The 24,142-nt window shown below is 34.4% G+C and overlaps 1 protein-coding gene across 5 annotated transcripts in view; it reads left to right on the forward strand.

The window, feature by feature from the left end:
* The window catches only part of CCDC88A (coiled-coil domain containing 88A), a 106,530-nt gene that overhangs the window by 22,698 nt on the left and 59,690 nt on the right, over positions 1-24,142 (forward strand). For 4 of the 5 annotated variants that reach the window (XM_005884598.2, XM_005884601.2, XM_005884600.2 and 1 more), the window contains exons 3-8: positions 1,796-1,904; positions 9,141-9,210; positions 11,332-11,390; positions 16,455-16,538; positions 18,345-18,485; positions 23,878-24,050. In XM_005884598.2, coding sequence (XP_005884660.1) covers positions 1,796-1,904; positions 9,141-9,210; positions 11,332-11,390; positions 16,455-16,538; positions 18,345-18,485; positions 23,878-24,050 — 636 coding nt within the window. The remainder of the gene's footprint in view (positions 1-1,795; positions 1,905-9,140; positions 9,211-11,331; positions 11,391-16,454; positions 16,539-18,344; positions 18,486-23,877; positions 24,051-24,142) is intronic. The other variant, XM_014532040.1, reaches the window with a different exon arrangement.

Consider the following 24,142-nt stretch of genomic DNA (forward strand, 5'->3'; position numbering starts at 1 on the left):
CGGGGGGGGGGGGGGGGGGGGGAGGCAACCAATTGATGTGTCTCTCTCAAATCAGTGTTCCTCCCTCCCTCCCTCCCTCTCTTTCTCTCTGCCTCCTTTCCACTCTCTAAAAATAAATCAATGGGAAAAATATCCTTAGGTGAGGATTAACAATAACAACAACAAAAAAACAAAAGAAAAGAAAATTTGTACCCTTTTACCAACCTCTTTCTAGTCCCTTCACCCCCTTAGCCCCTGGCAACTACTTTTCTATTTTCTGTTTTTATGAATTTGACTTTTTAAAAATTCCACATGTAAATGAGAACAGAGTATTTTTCTGTCTCTGGGTACTTTCATTTAACATAATGCTGTCAAGGTCCATCCATGTTGTTGCAAATGGTAGGATTTCTCTCTCTCTCTCTCTCTCTCTCTCTCTCGATTTCAGAGAGGAAGGGAGAGAGAGAGATAGAAAATCAATGATGAGAGAGAATCATTGATAGGCTGCCTTTTATGTGCCCTCCCACTGGGGATCAAGCCCACACCCGGGCATATGCCCCAACCAGGAATTGAATCAGTGACTTCCTGGGTCGACACCCAACCACTGAGCCACTCCTGAGTGGGCAGGATTTCCTTCTTTCTTATAGCTGAATAATGTGTGTGTGTGTGTGTGTGTGTGTGTGTGTGTGTGTGTGTGTGTGTCAGATCTTTATCCATTTATCTGTTGATGTATACTTAAGTTATTTCCATATCTTGGCTATTGTAAATAATGCTGCTGTGTACCTGCAGAGAACAATTTAAAATCTTGATTTCACCTCCTTTGGATATATACTCAGAAGTGGGATTGCTGGATTATATGATAGTTCTATTTTTAATTTTTTGAGGAACCTCCATAGTGATCGCACCAATTTACATTCCCACCAACAGCACACAAGGGTTCCCTCTTCTCCGCATACCAACACTTGTTATCTCTTCTCTTTTGATGTAATAGCCATTGTAGTAGATATGAGGTGATATCTCATTGTAGTTTCAATTTGCCTGATGATTAGTGGTGTTGAGCACCTTTTCTTGTATGTTAGCCATTTGTTTATCTTCTTTGGAAAAATGTCTGCTCAGTTTCTTTGCCCATTTTAAAATTGGATTATTTGTTGGTGTTTTGCTATTGAGTTGTATGGAGTTCTTTATATCATTTGGATATTAACCCTTTATCATGATTTGCAATTTTATTTTTCATTCCATAGGTCGCCTTTTCATTTTGTTGATGGTTTCCTTAAGAAGCTTTTAAGTTTGATGTTATTAAATCTTTGCTTTCATTAAATTTATAAAGATTATCCAAGATAAAAGTGTTAACCTGTGTCATCACTGCATTCTTTAATTTCCCTGGGATGTTGCCTGTTCACATATACTCTTCATTATCCAGTGAGAAGATAGGACATTTATTAGTTATTAGCCCATAGTTTACATTCTTGATTTTAAATAGCTTTATTTTAGGTTGTGGAAAAAAATATATTTATTCAAGGAAATAAGAGGTTATTTATCCAAGGAAGTTGTAGAGACAAAATGAGAATGAAGGGCAACATCTGACTTGTGTTTCAAATTTATTTTGCTATTGTCTTAGAAATATCAGGTGCATTTTTATTCATTAGAAGCACAGAATATGTTTCAAAGTAATCATCTGTCCTTTTGAATCATCTCTCATAATGTAGATGAATGTACAATTTGTTTAAAGAAAAATATATGATTATTTTCAGTCATCTATAGGTTGATAGTATATTTCAGTATAATTTTAGTTAAAACTATTTTTTAAAATTTCTTTCAGTAATCCTAAATCGGAGAGTCAGAGAGTAAATAAAAAAGTCAACAATGATGCCTCACTTAGAATTCATAATCTATCCATTTTGGTGAGACAGATAAAATGTTATTATCAGGTAAGTGTGTTTTTTCCCCATCTATTATATTTTAATATCTGCTCACATACATTGTTGTGTTACTTAGGATCAATCACCTAACAATGCTTATTATATGCCAGGTACTGGTCTGTTTCCTGAAGATAGAACAATAATGACATAGTTCCTTTTATGCAATGTTAAGATACAAGTAAACACTTCATCATTATCTAATTTCACAAATAATTATTATATTTTATAAATTTTTAAAACTAGTTATCAGTTTTCTGAGATTTGTATAATGCAATATTTTGTTAGCTTGCTCTAATTATGCCTTTCAAGAGTGTACCTTTTATTGTTCTTTTTTAAACTTAAATTGGATGCATATTTCACAATTTAAAAATGAGCATTCTCAAGGTTATCAATATACCTCTAAGAATTGCTATAGCTGCATCAGACAAATTTTAGCATGTTGTATTTTTTAAATGTTTATTCTGTGAATTTTCTAATTTTTGTTATGATTTCTATTTTCAGTTATGAGTTATTTAAACTATGCTTTTAGATTTCCAAAAATAATGGTATTTTTAAAGCAATTTGTTTAATTTTGGTCAAAGAATTTGGTTTGTATGATACTGACTTTTTGACATTTGTTAAAAATTACTTGACTTGGCCTAGTATGTTGTCAGATTTTATTAAAATTCCATGTGTGCTTGAAAGAGATGTGTATTCTTTAATTGTTTGGATGCAGAGTTAGAGCAAGCTTGTTTGTTAATTGTATTGTTGAAACCTTTTGCAGCCTGATTAATTTTGTCTCTTGATCTCCCAGTTATTGAGAAAGATGACTTGAAATCTCCCATTATGATGATAGATTGGATTGGTCAAGTTTTCCTTTGTACGCTTTAAAGCCATGTTATTGGGTGCAATGAGTTTCCTCACAATGTTTTGCAGATTTTATTCTTCTGTCTCTGGATTCTTTATTGTTCTGGAGAAGTTAGCTATCAGTCTAATTTTTTAAATGTTTTCACTCCTGGCTGCTAGTTTTGTCTCTTCTGATATTGACTTTTTACTATCCTGTTACCAGATATACTTCAAATATTTCTATTAAATGTATACTAGGCTTTCTTAACTCTATCCTCCATGTTTATTAAATTTTCTTTTAACCCTAGCTGGTTTTGCTTAGTGATTAGAGCATTGGCCTGTGGACTAAAGGGTCCAGGTTGAATTCCAGTCAAGGGCACGTACCTCAGTTGCAGGTGAATCCCTGGCCCTGGTCAGGGCATGTGTTGGAGGCCAATCACTGTATCATTCTTACTTCGATGTTTCTCTCTCTCTCTCTCTGTCTCTCCCCCTCCCTTCCACTCTCTCTAAAAATCAATGGAAATTAACAAAAAATATATTTTTTCTTTTATATTCAATCTTGTGCTAAATTCTGAGAAGATTTTCCAAACTATCTTTTCAGTTTGCTAATTTGCCCTGCATATTTGTGAAATCTCTGTTTTACCCACTGATTAATTTTGACCCTCAATAATTATATCTTTCCTTTCTAGAAGCTCTGTGTGATCTTTTTTTCATGTTTTTTTCTTCATTTTGTTTATTAATTATTCTTTAATTTCTTCATTTACTTTTTTATAAATTTAAAATTTTCTATTTTAGATTTTATGTCTGATAATTCCAAAATCTGAAATCAGATCTGTAGGGATCTGAATCTGCCTTGTGTTTTCTGTTTGCTATTTCTCATGGTGGCTGGTGGTAGCAGTGGTGGTAATGGGGTGTGTGTGTGTTTTAATTGTGAGATCATTTTGGGAGGAAATTTATCTATGGGAATACTTTTGTGTCTGGGCCAAGTATTCATTGCTTCAGAGAAGATGTGTTGCTTTTCTTACAACCAACCCAGAACTACTTTTAATTTATTTTAAGCAGCTTTATATTATTTTAGAATCAATAGTTGTTTACTATAGAAAACTAGAAAAAACGTAAATTATGAACAGTTCCAGTGCCTTATAGAGATTACCACTATAGTGCCTGAATATATATACTTCTGGATCTCTTTTTCTGCATCTTTGTATAATGATGTACTTAAGTGTTTACATATATCTTTTTAACTGGTACTATGTTATTCCAAATCCTTAGGGAAACAACCCTCCTCAATATCTACCAAAGGCTAAGAAAAACAGCTTTTTCCTTGCTTCCTGAGACAGGACTTAATTTTTTCTGTTTTATCTTTTAACTGAGAAATTATCTTTTTACCTTGTTTTGAACTTAGTCATATATTTAAAAAATTTTTTAATCATTCAGCATTTTTAGATTCCTTTCTAATATCTAGTACTCCTTGTTGCCAGAAATAAAAGTCTATGCTAAATTTTTTATAAATGTTTTTAAGCCCAGATGTTAATAGTGCCAAGATGATATTAATAACGATTTTCTTTTTCTTTTCTTTTTTATTTACGTATTTGTTGATATGAGAGAGAGAGAGAGAAACAACGAGTTGTGGTTCCACTTATTTATGCATTTATTGGTTGATTCTGTATGTGCCTTGGACTGGGAATCAAATCCGCAACCTTGGTGTATCAGGATTACACTCTAACTATTGAGCAACCCGGCCAGGGCCAATTTGCTTTTTCTTGACTGTCACTCTCTTTTTTAGACATATCTGTATGTATTTCATTAACATTTGCTGGATGACTAGTTATACCTTTTTTTTTTAATCTAAGTTTGAATACCGGTGGACTAATTTAGGGCTAGAAGTGATTGAATATTATAACATTTTGTCAATATTGTTTCAGATATTTAAATCATAAAATATCACTGATAGTTGAAATTCTCCTTGTACCACTCTCCTATGCCCTTTCTTTAGAACCAGTTTATCAAACCATCTCTACTTGCCCCCAGGTTTCATATTCTTAGGTAAAATGTTTCAAAGGCACTTGTGTTGTATGTTCAGAAATAGATCAATCATCTTATTTACACAATTAATAGACTTACTAAAAATATTTTTTATTCTCACATGGCCTGCTTTAATATGACAGATTTCAAGTTAACAAAGTTTAAATTAATGCAGTTCTTGTCACCTGTTAAATTACCTATCTTTTGGAAAAATCAGACTTTCCCCCCCAAGAGTCTTTCTAAAGCAATTAAAAATATAAAATTTGTATATCTTATATACCCCTAAGAAAAAATATTTGAGGTAAAATATTTGATATTCAAAACTCAGAAGTACATTTAACATGAAAGCTGCTTTCCTCCCCCAGTTTGCTGCTGGTTAGACTACCGAGGGGAGAGGTAGCCTATTCATCCCCTTGCCTTCTGACAGACATGAGCAGAGCAAGGGGCAAAACTGGGAAAACAAGAACCTCACCCCCAGGGTAACCTATCCCCCCTAGCATATCGCTAGTCATGTGGTTGAGCCCCCCTGACCTTTTCTTCCCTAAAGATAACATCTAAGCCTCAGTTGTATTTCAGTTCCAGGCCAGAAAAGCAGCAAAACCGGACAATCTGGCTGCCTTAGGACCACCTACATTGACTAATGACCCCCTGCCCTGGCACTAAATCAGTGGAGACCATGACCCTGAAAGAGCACACCTATAAAGCTGATAAATATTTTATTAAGATCCTCCCCTGAGACCTCCCCTAAGATTTCCACTTTCGAGATATAAATACCCTCAGGACAAAGGACCCAGTGCATGCTCTCCCTCCAAGGAGCATACCTGTGCCATTCCCTTCCCTCTCCTCTGCCCCCACAGCCATGTATCCCCTAACCTCTAAGGAACCCCATGAGACTTGCAACCAGGGAAGCCATGGGCAGTGGCAGCTTATCCCAGGTAACCCCTGAACCTGTCTCCAACGCCCCCTTTTCTCTGACTTCTCAGTGAGCCAAAGCACCCCAGCCTAGGCTTTCCTGTTGCTTCTTTTATACCCTTCCCTGTTTTACGGCCCTAAGTATATTTTTGCTGCCATCGTGGGCCCAATACCCTTTGGCTCAGTGCCGTGTCCCCTTCCCTTTGGATGTCCCCATCCCCCATCCCCTTTTCCTTAAGTAAATTCAATTTTTCTTTATTCACCGCATGAGATGGCTATTTAGCTTGCTCACACACCACCGACTAACTGTTCACCTTCGTTTCCCTTTCTAGATGAAAGTTGGAAGGAACAGGTACTTTTGTATTCTAGTTTGGCCTCTCTGGAATTGGTATTCAAGGCTGAATAGATCTTTTGTAGGATCCTTGGGTAGGGGTGCAGGGAAGGGGCGGGGTAACTCAGCTTTTCCCTACCAGGAATTCCTGATGGCTGCTCCCTTGATAGACCGTGCCTATACTCACACTACCACCCCAGCCTCTGCTTTGAATACTACACCTCCAGCCTCTTTCAGCTGAGAGAGACTAGCCCAAAGCAAGAAGACTACGTGGATGGGATCCCTTTTAAAATGACCACAGGTCCAGATCCTACACTCCTGTCACATCTAATTGTGGGACTTATATCTCCGCCCTATCATTGATAGAAAATCAAAATTTGCTCAGAATTGGCAGACATTATTCAGATATCTCCCGCTGCAGTTTTGCCTTTCTACTTTCCACAGGAATGGGTCTCTCCCAGCTTCAAGGAATAAATGCCAGCTCTCAAAGCGGTTCTTTTAAATACCCTCTTAGTAGCCATGAAGTGAAGGGGAAACACCTCTCTTCTCTCTCCCATGGTGGGAGGGGGGCGAGAGGGAAAAGCCAAGGGTCTCCAGTAACTTTTCCCAAAAAAATCCTCTTGAGCCTGAGGTAGGTGTTGGGCTAAGGATCTTAAAACTGGTTTCAGCTGGCTGGTGTGGTTCAGTTGGTTAGATCATCGTCCAGTGCACCAAAGGGTTGTAGGTTCGATTCCCGATCAGGGCACATACCCAGGTTGTGGGTTCGTGCTTACGGAGAGCAACCAATTTTTCTCTCTTCTCCTTTCCTCTTTCTCTAAAATCAATGAAAATATATCTTCCGGTGAGGATTAAAAAATAATCATAAAATCCTTAAAAAGAAAAGAAAACGAAACAGAGCTGGTTTCAAAACATCACTTTAGCATGGCATTGGTAGTCTAGCATCTCATCTTGAAATCTGAGCCACGTTGCTGGGCAATCTGAATTTTTTGAGGTTTGAAAAGAACACTTTACAATTAGAAAATTTAAATTTATAAGGAAGTTTTTGCATTACTACTAAAAACAGAAATCAGGTCTAGTACCATTAATGTAGTTGCCAGAGAAAGCAGGTACTACTGTTTAAGGTTTTTCTTTAATCTCTATTTACTAAGCAACATTTGGAGTTTACCATTCAGTAGCTGAGGAAAAAGACCCTTAGTTTATACAACAAATGCTTTATATTCCATCATATTTTTGACACATTGGTTCCATGTTCTTTACTTTTAATGTCATTCATTTAATTTTTTTTCTGTAGCTTACTGAACTATGGTAAAATAGTTTTAATTCGTTTCACTAGTAACAAAGATAAGAGGAAGAAATACAAATAGCATGATAAATGTAATTATGTTTGAATTTTTAAAATAGTTTATAAGAATCTCAAAGAACCATTTTGCTCAGTGTGTGATTCATGAAAGGGTAATGAGCCCAAACCTTTACCAAGTATTGCTTTTTAATGGTCCTGAAAACTCTCATGTTATTTATATTTGAATATTTGCATGCCTCTAAGAAATTGCCACCTTCTCATCTCCACTTACACCAATACTCCTCTTCAATTCCCTGCTTTGTCATTAGAATTTATCACCAAAAACATTTACTTATTTTCTGTCTACCCCTAACATTTTTGTTTGTTCATTGTTACATTTCAGTTTCTAAAACAATGCCTGGCAGATAATAAATACACAATAAATATTTGTGAATGAATGCCTGTCCTGATTTTCTCATACGTCATTTTCTTTCAGTTGTATTGATAAAATTATTTCTTTCTCCATCCATTTTTATTTTTTAAAAATATATTTTATTGATTTTTTAAGAGAGGAAGGGAGAGGGAGAGGGATAGAGAGTTAGAAACATCGATGAGAGAGAAACATCGATCAGCTGCCTCTTGCACATTTCCTACTGAGGATGTGCCTGAAACCAAGGTACATGTCCTTGACCGGGAATAGAACCTGGGACCTTTCAGTCCGCAGGCCGACGCTCCATCCACTGAGCCAAACCGGTTAGGGCTCTCCATCCATTTTTATAGGTTTCTTATCACTTTAGTAACAAATCACAGTATCTTTATTAGTACATATTATCCTTAATCTGTCCATTATTTTGGTCCTCCTATTTAACAAAGTCATATTTATCTTGAGTTCATTGATGTATTATTTTTCCATTTCTTAGCACCTTAATGATGAATATCTTTAGAGCTAGGAAAAGTCTGGAATGTCTGAGGATGATATAATAGAGCTTTAACAGTAGCAATCTGTTTTAGCCTCTAGTCTCATGTCTTGTATATTTTTAAATGTTACTTATAAGATTGGAATAGGGAGACAGGAATTTTTTATAAAAATATAGATAGAATCCTCTGAAGAGCCACTAGAAATGGAGGTTTTAGAAAAATTTGGGTTTTTAAAATCTGTATAATTTTTAGCTACTTTACCTAATATTAGTACTTTCAAACATAACTTAAAACTAACACTTGGAAATAAAGTAAAAGGTAAAATTTTCCGTATTAATTCCAATATTTAATAAGGTTCATCATTTTTAAAACTTTATACTTTTGTTTTACTTCCTACCCTTCCCACAATGCACTGGGGATTGAGCCCGCAACCCAGGCATGTGCCATGACTGGGAATCGAACCAGCAACCTCTTGGTTCCTGGGTGGACACTCAACCACTGAACCACACCAGCCAGGCTCAGGTTGATATTTTTAGTTCCCTCGGAGAAGTAACAGAAAACCCAAATGAGTACATATACTTAATCTTTTATTGAGAAATATTGTTTAATAATATAACACTTAAAACTCAGATTTCCAAATAAATATTAGACCAGTTCAACTTGACACTTATTTTGTGGGTGCTTGACATATTTTAATAACTGAAGTCTACCTGATATTATAATTTAGTTATTTAATTCATTAACTTAAAGTTACAAAAGATTTAAAACCTTAGATATATTTTTTCACATTTTTTTATTTTTTTGTGATTTTTTAACATTTACTTATATTTTTAAAAGCCTTTTAATTGCAGTATAGCACACGTGCTGAGAAGTGTACAAATTATAAGTTATAGCTTGTTGAGTAATTACCTAGTCAGCATTTCCTATGTAACAACCTTTGGATATCTTTTTATAGGAGACTTTGCAGCAGTTGATCATGATGTCATTGCCAAATATCTTAATTATTGGCAAAACCCCCTTTTGTGGTAAGTGTTAACTTTAGCATAATGTGATAATAAAGTCTTTGCCTTTTGTAATTCTAGAATGCTTACCCAGATCTTGCTTATTTACATCAACAGACCAAGTTTTTCATGACTCTATAGGGAAAGCTGGAGGTAATATTCCATTTTATATAGAGAAAATAAACTCAGAATATTTGTAAGTTGTGGATGGGATCAGACATAAATTTTCACTAAGTCTGATGTTTTTTCTACTATACCAAATTGATGGTTTTCTGTGATAAGTTTTAGTGTGTCATAAACAAGGATAGAAGATAATGTAGCTGTAGGCTTCAAGGAACATAACCTTACAAGTGCTTTTGACATAATTTTTAGGTTTCTTTTTATATATCTACTATGTACCATTGCCACAGTTGTTTGAGTCTAAGGTTTTATTGATTGATATGCTGTAATTTATAAATATAAATTACTTCTGAATGGAAAGATGAGAACCAGTTTCTTAGATCATTTAAATTATTTTTTTCAAAGTTCCAGTACTTTACTAGATTTTAAATGACATATTTAGAGTTTTAATTTTTGAATAATTGAAATGAGCAACTACATAACCATTTCAACAATGGACTTCTTCTAACAGGCTGCATGTAACCCAAATAAAGTTATTTTCTCCAAATCATACCTCCACCAAAATAAAAACTAAAATCACATAGCTGTTTTTATTGAAGAAACTACCAGTTAGATGGGGGTGATATTCTGGGATATTTGGCTATACAAATAAAAAATGAAAAAATATTTTATATGTAGAATGGAATTATTTTTATTTCCACATGTATTTAGTAATTGCCTACCAAGTAGGGACCAACAATATAAAGAAAATGGTCTATGCTCTTCAGGACCTTGTGTTTTGCTGAGAGATATAGATTACTGGGAAATCATGTAAGAATTGGTACAAAATAGAGATATGTAAAACTGTTAAGACATAAAATATGGAGCTATTACTTATTCAAGTTGGCAGATTAGTGAGGTTTGGGACCATTGATGGTTAGGTCAGAGAAGACTACACAGAGGTGTTACATACAGCTGTGCCTAGGATTGTGATTAGTAAGTAGAGGGACAAGAGGGAAGGGAAGAAAGGCAGAGTAACAGAAGTTAAGGCAGTTTGTATGTATTTATATTGGGGGAAAGGTGATTAATGTAGCTAAGAAAGTAGGCTGTTTCGTGGAGAGTAGGAGGAAATGTTTGAAAAGAAGATTGTACTTTATCAAAAACCAGATTGGCCTGATGGTGAAATTCTGGTCCAAAGAATTGACTTTTTTTTTGTCTGCTGAATGTTTTAAGCAAACCTCAGTTGAATTGGATAGCAAATGTGTTCTTCAGTTCTGTTACAGACCATTAATTTTGTCCAGCTCATTATATACATTTATTTTTACCAGTTTCGCTGTAACTGACAAGGTTTTGATCCTCATGAACCTACACAGTGTAAAGCCATTTAAATTTTACTCGTAGATGACTCATACAAGATATTTTAGAAAGAAAACAATAATAGGCCTAAATACAGTGGTTCTCAACCTGTGGGTCGCGACCCCTTTGGGGGTCGAACGATCCTTTCACAGGGGTCGCCTAAGACCATCGGAAAACACATATTTTCGATGGTCTTAGGAACTGAGACACCGCTCCTCTATCCGTCTCCAGGCGGGTCCGCCCACATGCAGATACGCCCACATATGAGTAGCCGGGTCGTGGCATTAGAAAGGTTGAGAACCACTGGCCTAAAAGAAGCCTGATATGTTGGGAACCATTTTAGCTGATCTTGGGGTATGTCCCTATATCAACAGTTCTTAATTTAGTATGCTGGTGTAGTATAATCATTTATGGAAAAGTAGTGGATTTATAGTTAGCATACTTTATTGCACAGAACTTTGAAGCCTATTTTATCTATACTGTAGCTCCTCAAAATTGAGATCCTTGTCCATTTCTCCTGCTATTACCACATTGTGCACACACAGCTGTTTTCTTAAATTTTTCATTGTACATACATTCTTAATCTTTTAGTCAAGTTGTGAATATTACCTATGTAGACGTGCTTCTATCGATATAAGAGAGAATTGAACTAATGTAAAATGTTATACTCAGTTATTGTTTTTATTTTAGAACAAGGCACAGAAGAAGTTAAAAAGTTGCTTTTACTTTTACTGGGTTGTGCAGTTCAGGTAAGTTTGAAATTTCTTCATATTTCATTTTGGTAACTTCTTTATGCTTTTTTAGGCTCTAGTTTCTGAAAGACTTCAGGATGGGCCATTGGTTTTCAAAGTCTGTGTTAGAGATTTTAGATTTTGAAGAAAAAGAGTTATTCTCTTATTTTATTTCAAATTTTAGTTATATTACCAGATAGTCATATGATCTAAAATCTTTAATTATTCTTTATTCTGAGGCTTCTAAGGGCCCCAAGTTTTTCAAGTTTCCTTAAAGATACCTTTAAAACCCTCTCAAAACATCCTTATGATTAATGCATGCATGTGTGTGTGCTACTGAAGAAAAGTGAGAATGGCCATATAAAGGAGACAGAAATTATGAAAAATGTTTTAGGAGTCTGGGTTATTGTTATATTGCCCTTTTAATCAATGACTAATAATAATAATAGCTATTACCTTATATAGGTTTTCTTATAATATCTCTTTTTCAGATAAGGGAATTGGAGTTTATGTAGGATGATATTTAAGTTATCCAAAATTAAAACACTTATGAGAGTCAAAAAGGGGTACTATTAACAATTACAGTGGCACTGCTTGTATAAACTGGGACTGCCCCAGACAGAAGTGGTCGCTCTAGATTTAGGTCATATTGTTAGTAGGCCAGAGAGTTGAGATTCAACTTCAGTCTGATGTTTCCTTTAATCAGCCAGTATTTGGATGGATTATCACAACGATACTTTAAATTTTTCATTAAATTTATTCATTTTAGAGACAGGAAGAGAGACAAACCCTGAGAGAAACAGAGAGAAACATCAATTTGTTGTTTTACTTATTTATACAGTCATTGGTTGATTCTTGTATGTACCCTGACCAGAGATTGAACCCACAACCTTTGGTGTATCAGGACGATGCTCTAACCAACTGAGCTACCTGGCCAGGGCACAATGTAAATGTAAACTATCTCAGTTCTTTATTGAATGAAGTGTTGGTAAACCAATAATGTGGCCACTAATAATGTTTTACACGCGTATGTTAGAAATAATACACCCAAAAGAGTGTTGGCTTTTAGAGCTGACTGCTTGGGAGCTGTATATACAATGTATGTTATTAAAGTTTCATGCTGTATAATGTACAGGTGTTTACTTCATAATTGATTTCGTATTAAATGAAATATAATGTTTGTAGTCATTGCTGTTCTAATTTGGTCATCAGATTCTGAATTAGAAACAGCTCTAAATTATTAACATACAGCCTTTGTGTACTGTATTTGCTTTTAAAAATAACCCTATTGGTGAATATTATATAAATTTGGACAACATAGTGACACCATACATTTGGTTATTACTTCTGGCTACCATTTAGTTGTTATTGCTAGTTACTAAAAGTGATAGTAGCAATGGAGCAGAACCAAGGACTTTTAAAATGAACAGTTTAGGGAAAGCCTAAAATATTAAAGAAGCCATCATTATCACCATCTGTAAAGGCAACAAAAGAATATTATAAAAATCTAAGCTGCTTCCCCCTCCCTTACTGTTTTCTATAGTTCACATGGTAGTATCCCAGATGATGGAAAATGAAAAGAATGCCATGGAAATAGTGGTCCTTTTTCTTACTAAGATAAATAAAGCAGGGGGAGGTTGGGGGTTAATGGGGGGGAATGAGGACACATTTGTAATATCTTAACTAATAAAAAAAAATAAGATAAATAAAGCATTTCATAGGTTACTAAACCCATTGAGTGTTTCCCAAAAAAATTTACCAGGACTTTTTTTACATTTGATGTTCATGTCATTTTCCTTTATTACTAAAGTAAAGCAGAACTATGTAATGGGCCTGTTTTTTAAAAAACTACTTAATCGCCCTAGCTGGTTTGGCTCGGTGGATAGAGTGTCGGCCTGTGAACTGAAGTGTCTTAGGTTCGATTCTGGTCAAGGGCACATGCCTGGGTTTCGGGCCCCATCCCCAGTAGAGGGTATGCAGGAGGCAGCCAATCAATGATTCTCTCTCATCATTGATGTTTCTGTCTCTCTCTCCCTCTCCTTCCTTTCTGAAATCAATAAAAATATATTTAACAAACAAAAATACTACTTAATGAAGCCATGCTAGAAATCACCAATTATCATATTAGGTATGTACATTTTTAATATGTACATGCAATTAAAACGGGATTTTCTAGCAATGCTAAGTATTCTTAATTTTTCCTATTAATATATCAGCTGGTTATGATTCCCTGTACTTTAGATCCACATAATCTGGGAAGGGTTTATAAGGTAGATATTATTTCAAATAGTCATTGGAATAGGGAGGAAGAATAGTTGAGGAGATTAAGGCATAAGAGAAGGCACAGAATGGGAAAGTTGTGTAAAAGAATAATTATAAATATGCATCAGTATGATATTGTAAAGTAAGCTAGAAAATAGAGGGTATCATTTTCTTTTATTAATTTTTTAAAGTTTTTTAATTATAGTTTACAATCAGTATTGTTATTTTTTAATTTTGTATTTTGTACAGCATTGTGGTTAGACAATAATATACTTTACAAAGTATTCTCCCTGATATTTCCAATATCCACGTGGCACCATACATAGTTATTACGTTATTGACTATATTCCCTATGCTGTACTTTATACTACTTTGTAACTACATATCTGTTGTTCTCAATCCTTTTACCTTTTTCACCCAGTCCCGCAACCCTCATTTCCTCTGGCAACCATCAGTCTATTTTCTGTTTCTATGAGTTTGTTTCTGTTTTATTTGTTTGTTTATATGTTCTTTAGATTCCAAATATAAGTGAAGTTATTTGGTATTTGTCTTTCTCTGTCTGAATTATTTCACTTAGCATAATACCCTCTAGGTCAGGGGTGGGGAACGTCTGGCCCGAGGGCCCTATAAGGCCGAGAAATCATTTGGTCTGGCCCTGCCAAGGCATTGGGGGTGAGTTAATTAAATGTTTGACCAAATATAGCAGGCTAATTTTCAAGTGGATGTGGATAATTTTGTATGTCCCTTGAATGATGTTATAAATATCCAAGTGGCCCTAGGCAGAAAAAAATTTCCCGTCTCTTCTCTAGGTCCATCCATACTTAGTAGCCATGTGTAGCTAGTGATTTCTGTGTGGACAGCACTGATATAAAACATTTGGTCTGATTATTTAACTTCAGAGTTTGAATCTTCTCTCATTCTCTTTTCCATCTTGATAATCTTTCTCTTTTCTGCCCTTCAAAATCCTATGACATTCATTCTATATTCTTTAAGAAAGCCTAACCTATTGATAAAGCATTTTCAGCATTCTTAAGACTTTGTGGATATTTTAAGTGTAAAGGAAGAATCTCATTGATTTGTGTTATGACTGTGTTAAGGGCTGAGCTCCTAAAGGTAGTGTAAATAAAGAAACAGCGGCTTTAGGGCTTAGGAAAGGAAAGAGTTTCTGTTTAGTTTAAATTGAAGGCAGACAGCAGGGCCGGCGTGGCTCAGTGGTAGAGCTTCGACTTATGAACCAGGAGGTCCAGGTTAGATTCCCGGTCAGGACACATGCCTGAGTTGCGGGCTCCATCCCCAGTAGGGGGCATGCGGGAGGCAGCCGGTCCATGATTCTCTCTCATTAAAAAAAAAAATTGAAGGCAGACAGATATGACAGTTGAATTGGGGGACTGTCCCTTTAGTGAGTTATAGTCTCTCACTATTTTATATGCTCATTAGCTCAGAAACTATGTATAAGTTAACATTTTCAAAAGCATTAAATTGAAATTTTATATATGCTACATAAAAAGTGATTTTATATATGCTGCAAATGTACTGTCCAAAGTCATTCTTAATTGTTCTTACTAGGCCTGTCAAATATTACTTATACATAAAACTTCTTGTTTTTAAACAAATTTTTGTTTTATATCCCAAATTTTGGCTTCCTTCTCTAGTCACAGCTAGGAATTGCATGTTCCTGGTCATTTAATTTTAAATATTATTATGTCATCCTAATAATTTTGTTTTTACACAATAATAGAACTTTCTGCATTATGGAAATGTGTTTAAGTTAAATTGTATGGCAATAGAAATAGGATATTATGATTTGATATAATAAATATATAAATATAAATCAGAATTTTGCTAAGTTTCTTAATGATCAAAGAGTTGATTTTCTTTTTGTGAGTATGTAGTCTTCACTGGTGTTCAGTAATTGGCCCAGGAGATGCCACTGGGCTAGACAAGGCAGTGCTGGTTATTTTGTATGCACTTCTCATTTGGTAGCTGGAGGAATACAGTTACGCTGGCAGTTGGAGTGCGGTATAAGAGATGTAGAGGGGAGGCAGAGATTAAGATGCATGTTAAACTGCTATTTAATACCGTTTAGAAATAAAAAGTTTGAGTTTGCATTTTAATATCTTTAATTTATATAATGTCTTTAAAATGTTACACAAATGCTGCCTTTATTCCACTTGACACTTGTGTACTTGTATATACATTCTTAAATTTTGCCCCTAGTCACTTTGTTATAAATAAGTCAAATATTTATTGTATTACCTTATAAATGTTGAACTGGTATACAAAAGTAGGTTTCTTAGATTGATAGGCTAAAGATGTGAGAATGAATTGTAAGCTTGAGGTAAAAATTGCTTACAATTTTTTCCCCAAGAAGAAAGGCTGTGTTGTTTGATGATAGCCAAAGACTGAGCATTTTGGCTGTATTCCGAATTCTGCCACTGACTCACTGTGTTTTTTGGCAAGTAACTTATCCTCCCTGAAACAAGTTCTTGATTCTTTACTTCTCTGTTTGTAAAGTTAGCATAATAATATTGTACTGACCTCAGATGGGTTGTGTAATGGTTTCCCACTTTAGAACTTTGAGGCATAAAAATAGTATGGATTTTCAATGCCTTGCCTTTTAAATAAATACTTCTAAATTGTTATCTTTTTATTAGGTAAGCATATTAAAGAGACCATTTAAATGCAAAACAAAACAAAACCCTCATTGTACTGTTCAAAACATAGCCAAGAGTTTTACCCTGATGAGTTTTCAGTTATTTACAACATATTAAGAACTATACCCTATAAAGTATAAATGATCATTTTATTCATTTATTTTAGTGTCAGAAGAAAGAAGAATTTATTGAAAGAATTCAAGGTTTAGATTTTGATACAAAAGCAGCAGTTGCAGCACATATTCAAGAGGTAATAACCTGTGTACAGTTTTTATGAAGCTCTGGTGTGTTCATATATCTCCCAAAATCATAGGATAAGCAAGAGCAAATCAAGGTCAAATATACATGAACCCTGCTTTTAGACAAATTGCCATCTTCTCTTTAGAGACAGTTTCTTAAATGAATCAGTCATCTTATATGTGGTATAGTGCTAATCATAAATGTACTATTGTGTTTATACAGAGAGACATAGACAAAAATGTTATTTGAGGAATGAAGTATATGTCTTTTATATATAGCACAGAATAAATAGTATAGAAAATGGAAGCAGCAGAAAGTGGATCATTGCATGTAATTCAAAACTGAAGTGAGGTAAGATGATAACTGTAGTATTTTGTCATTCAGTGATTTTTCTTTGGATGAATGGACACAGCATAATTTTTATCGAAAATATTATTTGAATTATAAACGGTGATTTGTAATATCTTTATAAAAACTTAAATCTAGTATATATTGTCTAGTACATATTGTGCAATGTCAAGTAATTGAAGTTACATATTTATTTGTTAAGAATGCTTTTAAAAGCTGCTGTTTCTGCATTTATCTAGAATTGGTCCTTTAATCATATATACTTTACAAGACTTTTTAGAATTAGAGCATGCTAAATTTTGCATGCTGGTTAGAAAGAGAACTAAGGGAAAGGGAAAGGAGAGAATTTTTAAATAGTGAAAATTGGTAGTGTTTAAAATATTATGTATTTAAATAACTTTGTGTTCCCATATGTCACCTTTTCTCTTATTTAACATTCAGAGATCCCAGCTTTCTTGTCAGTAATATTATTATCAACAGTATGCATAGTAAAACTCTATAAAGTATAGTTTTATTGGTAGTTTCCCCTTATATGTATTTGTTTGTTTATGCTAGCTCTGTGGCTTGTATCTTATTTTGGATAAATGCTAATTGTTGCAAGTCACTAAATTTGCCACCATTCTTGAAAATGTTATTTTTGCTGCTTATTGTGAAAGTTAAAGCAAAATATCAGAATCATGGTGAGAAAAGAAAAGCAAGAACTAAGTATTTTACTTATATAACTTTCATTTTTTTAAAAATCTTTATACTGGAAGTTCTTTTCTCCTTAGGTTCTGTAATGGTGTCATCTTCAGAATCTATAACGAATTAGCTTTTCAAGTATAAAAATACAAGAACATATGTCCTATATGATTAAAAAACTTTTACTTTTAGATTAAAGTACAGTACATTTAGTATTAGCTAATAAAAAGTTAAATTGATTTTGTTAAAGCAGTTGTCAGACATCAATATTACCTTCCTTTAGGAATGCTTTGAATGAAATATCTTTTAAAAAAAATATTTTTATTGATTTTTTACAGAGAAGGGAGAGGGATAGAGAGTTAGAAACATCAATGAGAGAGAAATATCAATCAACTGCCTCCTGCACACCCCCTACTGGGGATATGCCCGCAACCAAGGTATATGCCCTTGACCGGAATCGAACCTGGGACCGTTCAGTCTGCAGGCCGATGCTCTATCCACTGAGCCAAACCGGTTAGGGCTGAATGAAATATCTTATTTTTTTAATTGGAAAAGAAATAGAAATTTATTTTAAAATTTATATTTAAAAAATAATGTTTTTAAAAATAATTTTTAGTAGTAGCTTTTTCATCATTCATTACTTTTAAATGTTTTTTTAAACATCATATTTGCTTTTTATATTTTTATTATATGGGACATAATATTTGAGCTAATATTTTGCTAAAATGAAATAGATTTTAAGTATTAGCCATTTTAAAAGTTATGTATTTTGGTTGTTTTTCTAAAGGTAACCCATAATCAGGAAAATGTGTTTGATTTGCAATGGATGGAAGTGACTGATATGTCTCAGGAGGAAATAGAACCACTCTTGAAAAATATGGTGTTGCATCTAAAAAGACTTATAGATGAGAGAGATGAACATTCAGAGGTTTGTAAATTTCTTTCAGTATATTACCAAAGTTTGATTTCCAAAAAAAGAGAAAAAATAGCATTTAGAAACACTTCAGAATTGATACTTTATTTATTAAAATACGGTATGCTTTTTTTGTTTTTTGTTTTTTTGTGCGACATAGGAACCAGAAAGGACATATGGGCCCCAGATTAGACAAATTTAAACAATAAACTAGTAAACAGATTACAATCAGGGTTTCTTTCTTCCTTTCCTTTTAAATTATTATTCTGATTTTTTTCCTATGTGTTTTCTTAAGTCATCCCCATAGCTCGGCAAGAGTACAAAAGTGTGAAACTGAAAATATCGTTGATGTAAGTGGAAAAATCATTGCCTTGAAGCATAAGAATTTACTTAAGGATAATTTTTAGTTTTATTACCATGTGAGGTTGGAAAAATAAGTGTTAATAAAAGGAGAATAACAGGTGTTTTGTATAAAATGTCCCACAAAAGTTCTCAAATTTTTGTAGTCAGTATAATGAGGTGTGATTTAAAAAAAAGAGAATTATTATAAACTTGTTTAAGACAGTACTTTGCTTTTTAAAAAGAGGAAAAATTGCTCCAGAATTTTTTGCCTGCACTCTCTGAAAACAGCTTGTAATTTTTAGAGGAGTCTAGACTTCAGTGCATGTGGTGGTGAGTAATATTTTCTGAGTATCAGACCAAAGTACTCTGCCATTCAGGAGAATGTATAGCTTTGATCATTTGTTCCATTTACATGGAGACAGTTTTGAGCTGATTTATACAGAATTTGATTACTCTTGGGACAAATAAAAGACTATACAGAAGAAATTCCTAAAGATTTATTTTTATGAACAAAACTTTCATGTCTCTTTAGAGTATATTCAGTTCTGATGAGAATTTTCAGTTTTTCTTCAGTCATTGAAGAAGACAATATAGGAAATAAATATTTTAGAGCAATAATTAAAATTTTTAAAAAGCTAATACAGTGAGACCAAAGAAAGAAAAGAGTAAATTGAAAAAATCTCTAGTATATATCAAACTTATCCTGACTTTTGTTTCATTTTCAATCTGATTTTTGAACCATATGCTGTACCTTTTTTTATATTAGTATCTTTTCATCACTTTATTCATTGCTAGACCATCCCTTTGTATTTCAAGATATTAAAGATATTTTGTTAAGGTGTCCTCCAACTTCTGAGAAATTACTTCTAAAAATCTATACTTTGGCCCGGCCAGTGTGGCTCAGTGGTTGAGTATCAACCTATGAACCAGGAGGTTGCGGATTGATTCCCAGTCAGGGCACATGCCCGGGCTCAATCCCTGGTAAGGGGCATGCAGGAGGCAGCCAGTCGATGATTCTCATCATTCATGTTTCTATCTCTCTCTCCTTCTTCCTTCCTCTCTCTGAAATTAAAATTTTTAAAAAAATCTATATTTTGGTTTCATATGACTGATAAATTAATCTCACTTACACGAACTGATTAATATGGTATGAAGCAGTACATTATTTTGGAAAAATGTGAACAAAATACTTGTCATTACATTGTCTGTGTTAAAACTAAAAGGAATAATAAACACTATAGATTATTTGAAAAGCCTTTTTAAAACTTGCCTGATTGAGCATTTTTTTTGAATTTGTTTTTCTAACAAGGAAAAAAGAATCAGTCTTATTCTCCTGTCTATAGTATTCAGGAAACAAGTTGCTAGCTGATTCAGTTCTCTTGGGGGAGCGGGGAAAGGGAGAATTTTAATTTGGGTCATCAGGACTAATTAGAAAAGATAATTTTGAAAGTTATAAATACCAAAAGATAACATTGAAAGTTATAAATACCAAAAAGAGACATGTACCTAAACACTATAGGAATTTAAAGAAAGAAGATATTACTTGCAGCTGCTCGTGGAATGTCTAGGATCCGAAGGATCAGAGAAGACTTATTTAATTAAAGTTATGCTTTAATGACATTTCCTGTCAGATTTTTGGGAAAATGTCCAGAGGCCTTCAGCTCAAGAAACTACCATCATTAGAGAAAAGTCAAAGTGTTTACATAGTCTTTAATGGAAAATACCTCTAGATCAGCCGTGGGCAAACTATGGCCCGTGGGCCGGATCCTGCCCGTTTGAAATGAATAAAACTAAAAAAAAAAAAAAAAGACCGTACCCTTTTATGTAATGATGTTTATTTTGAATTTATATTAGTTCACACAAACACTCCATCCATGCTTTTGTTCCGGCCCTCCGGTCCAGTTTAAGAATCCATTGTGGCCCTCGAGTCAAAAAGTTTGCCCACCCCTGCTCTAGATGCTCTTAATTCTTAGTAACAAGTTTCTTTCTTTCCTTTTTAAAAATATTTTTTCGGCCCATAGTTCTTTTGTGCTCTGTGCATTGGCATCTGGAAGCTCTTGATATCTCCATTTCACCATCTTTTTAGTTCAATTGTAGTATGTGTCTCCAGTACTTTTCTTAAGTTCTCCATTTTATCAATTACTCAGTTATAATATGTTTGAGCAGCTCATTACTATGCTGGATATGATCAGAGATATAAAGGAGGTATAAGAAAGATTATTTGGTTTACTGGAAAAAAATACATTGCAAATGAAAAATAAAAGGTAACATTTAAGTTATAATTTATTTGTGCATGAAACAAATATTTATTAAACACTGTGTACAGGTTAGAGTCAGGAGATGTTAGGAGACAAAATTACAGATAATTGAGACAGAAAGAAAATTAACCAATAAAAATTGACTCAGTGAAAATTGAGCCTGGGCTACTATGGAGATTAATGACGCTATGCACAGTGACAGGGAAGTTGGGCTAGACACACTGGATGAGTGGATAGGATGAATTATTGTCAATGAACATATAAACTATTTTTCAAAAAATACCATTGAAAGAGAAATAGAAGAGTAGTAAGAGAGAAATGTGATTTTTTTTTTTCCTATATAGAAGAGACTTACTTGTATGTATACCTTTGAAGAACAAAGAAAAAAGCCAATTCAAAATGTTATAGAAATAAGGACTATGTGTAGGGAGCAAGAGATATGTAAAAGTGGAGGCTTTAATCTCAAGTGGTTTTGTTTCTTAAACAAGTTGGAGGAGAGGTCATTTTTTGGAAGTAATGATAGCTGTTTGCAGTTGAAGGCGTAAGTAAAGAAAGGGGATTATATTTATAATAGCCATTATGGGGAAATTTGCCAGGAAATCAGAGAGATTTTCCATAAAAGGATGGATGGTCATTGGAAAGAGCTTAATTGAAAATAGACCTGTAGTTGGGCTGTGTATTTGTTGTTGTTTTTCTCTTGAGTTCTTTATTACCTTGGAGCAGGAATGAAAAAAAAAATGATGGTAGGTAAGGAAAATAACATAGTGTTAGAGTCAGATTTGAAATTGAATTCCTTTTATATATATTATTAGATGTGTGACTTTGGTTAAGTTATTTAATCTAAAATAGACATAATACTTATATTACAAATTATAGTATTGGATGAGATCTTGTTGGAAAATCTCTAGTTAGAAGTTCTGTAAATATTCCCCCCTTTCCCCCCCCCCAAAAGAGTGAGCCATAGCCAAAGATGGCATGGTAGTGTTAAATTAGAAAGTAAGGGTGACATTTACGGACCTAATTGTAGCTCCAGGCTGATTAAGAACTCTAGAGTAGGCAGGAAAAATTTGTTTGACTGTATAAAAGGGGGGAGTTGAATGATTAAAGGTTCAGGCATAGGTATGGTGATATGGGAGTAATGATAGTTAAGGAATCATGGCACAAAAGAGGAATGGTGCCTTCACTGTAGAAGCCTGTATGTACCAAATAGGGAATGGATGAGGAGTTGTAGAGAGAAAAGAACTTGGGAAGTCACATTCTGTGGTTTATCAATAGACAAACTAGAATCTGTGAAAGCGATAGTTGGATAGACCTTCATTCAGGTGCTGAAATATATCTCAAGGATAAGGAAATGAATTCCGTGTGTGGTTTAAAAAAATAAAAGAAGAGGAAAAATAATGATTTAGTGAGGGTGGTGTAAGACTTGGTAATGAGAAACTAAGTGAGGATGGTGATCTCATGGTCCTGAGGTGGTAATCCCACCCATTCTGTCTGATATAGGACAGTTGAAATTTCCATAGAACTCAATTCCTGTTTGCCAAAGAAGTTTGAAAAAAAGGCTGAGAAATTGGTAGAATAAGAGAATTTTCCAATAAAAGGAAAATTCGGGGAATGGATGAACATGATTGAGTGAGGTACATGTAGATTAGAAAGCCCTTAAAGTCCAGATTTAGGATAACCAGAAGGAGATTTGTGTTTTATAGAGGGTTTCTAGAGAAAGTGATTAGGGAAGGAAGCATTGAGACGGGAAGCAGATTGGAACTATTGTAAGAGAGAGTAAGATATAGAGTTGAGACTGGCTTGGAGTCTTGGCATTGCTACTAGCTAATTGTGTGATTATGGACAAGTCAATCTCTGTGCCTCAGTTACTTTGCAGAATTAAGGGACTGAATGAGACCTCTGAGATTCTGGTAGGTTTCTCTGAGATCCCTGTTTACAATTCTAGAGCATTGTCCAATTCTGTAATGATGGCAAGATTATATTTCTGCACTATCTACACTAATAAAAGAGAAACATGCAAATTGGTGTCACTCTGCTACACCACCAGCCAATCAGATGAGTATGCAAATTAACCCAATAAAGATGGCAGTTAATTTGCATACACAGGCAGGGAGTGAAGACTGAAGACAACATAGAAGGAAGCCAAGTGCTGCAGAAGGGAGTGAAGCTGCGGAAAAGCAAGCAGGGCGGCGGAGGCGGGAGCGAAGCCTGCCTCGGCGGGTTTCGCTCCCTTCTCTGCTTCGCTCCAGCCGCAGGAAGCCCTATTCTTGCAGGAATTTTCCTGCAACGGGCCTCTAGTCCAATATAATAACCATTAGCTGCATATGGCTGTTGTGCACTTGAAATGTGACTAGTGTGACTAATGAACTGTATTTTTAATTTTTTAAATTTGTACTTCAATAGCCACTTGTGCTGCTGACTACCATATTTGACAGCACAGTTGTAGATATATCATTCTTGGGTTAATTTCTTTCCTACGTCAATGTCTTTTATGCCTTTCTGGCAGTTGCCATCTGGTCGAGTTATTTTACTATAATTGATTTCTTTTGTTAAACTAAAAATGGAAAAGAGTATTGTCATCTTCTACTCTTATCTTCTACTATTACTAATAGCTTGTCCATGACCTACTGATTCAAACTTTTAAAAAATGACAACTAAATATGACAGAGTTAAGTTTTTTTTATCAATGAATTGTTTTGATATTATAGTATATAGTACTTAGAGACAGTGAATAGTGTTAATGTGTTTAGGTCTTTGATATGTAAAATACTAAAAGTGATTCTGTGTTCATTTCCACATTTCCTTAGACCATCATAGAACTCTCTGAAGAACGGGATGGTCTTCATTTTCTACCCCATGCGTCTTCATCTGCACAGTCACCCTGTGGTTCTCCAGGCATGAAGCGGACAGAAAGTCGACAACATCTGTCAGTGGAACTGGCAGATGCTAAGGCCAAGATAAGAAGGCTGAGGCAGGAATTGTAAGTTGCCAATTTTCAAGCTTCATTGAATTTATATGGTTGAAAGGTGACCTAAACAATATTTTTAGGCTTATGGCATATAGATAGTAGTT

Source organism: Myotis brandtii, unplaced genomic scaffold (genome assembly GCF_000412655.1).
Source record: "Myotis brandtii unplaced genomic scaffold, ASM41265v1 scaffold84, whole genome shotgun sequence".
Classification (NCBI taxonomy): domain Eukaryota; kingdom Metazoa; phylum Chordata; class Mammalia; order Chiroptera; family Vespertilionidae; genus Myotis; species Myotis brandtii.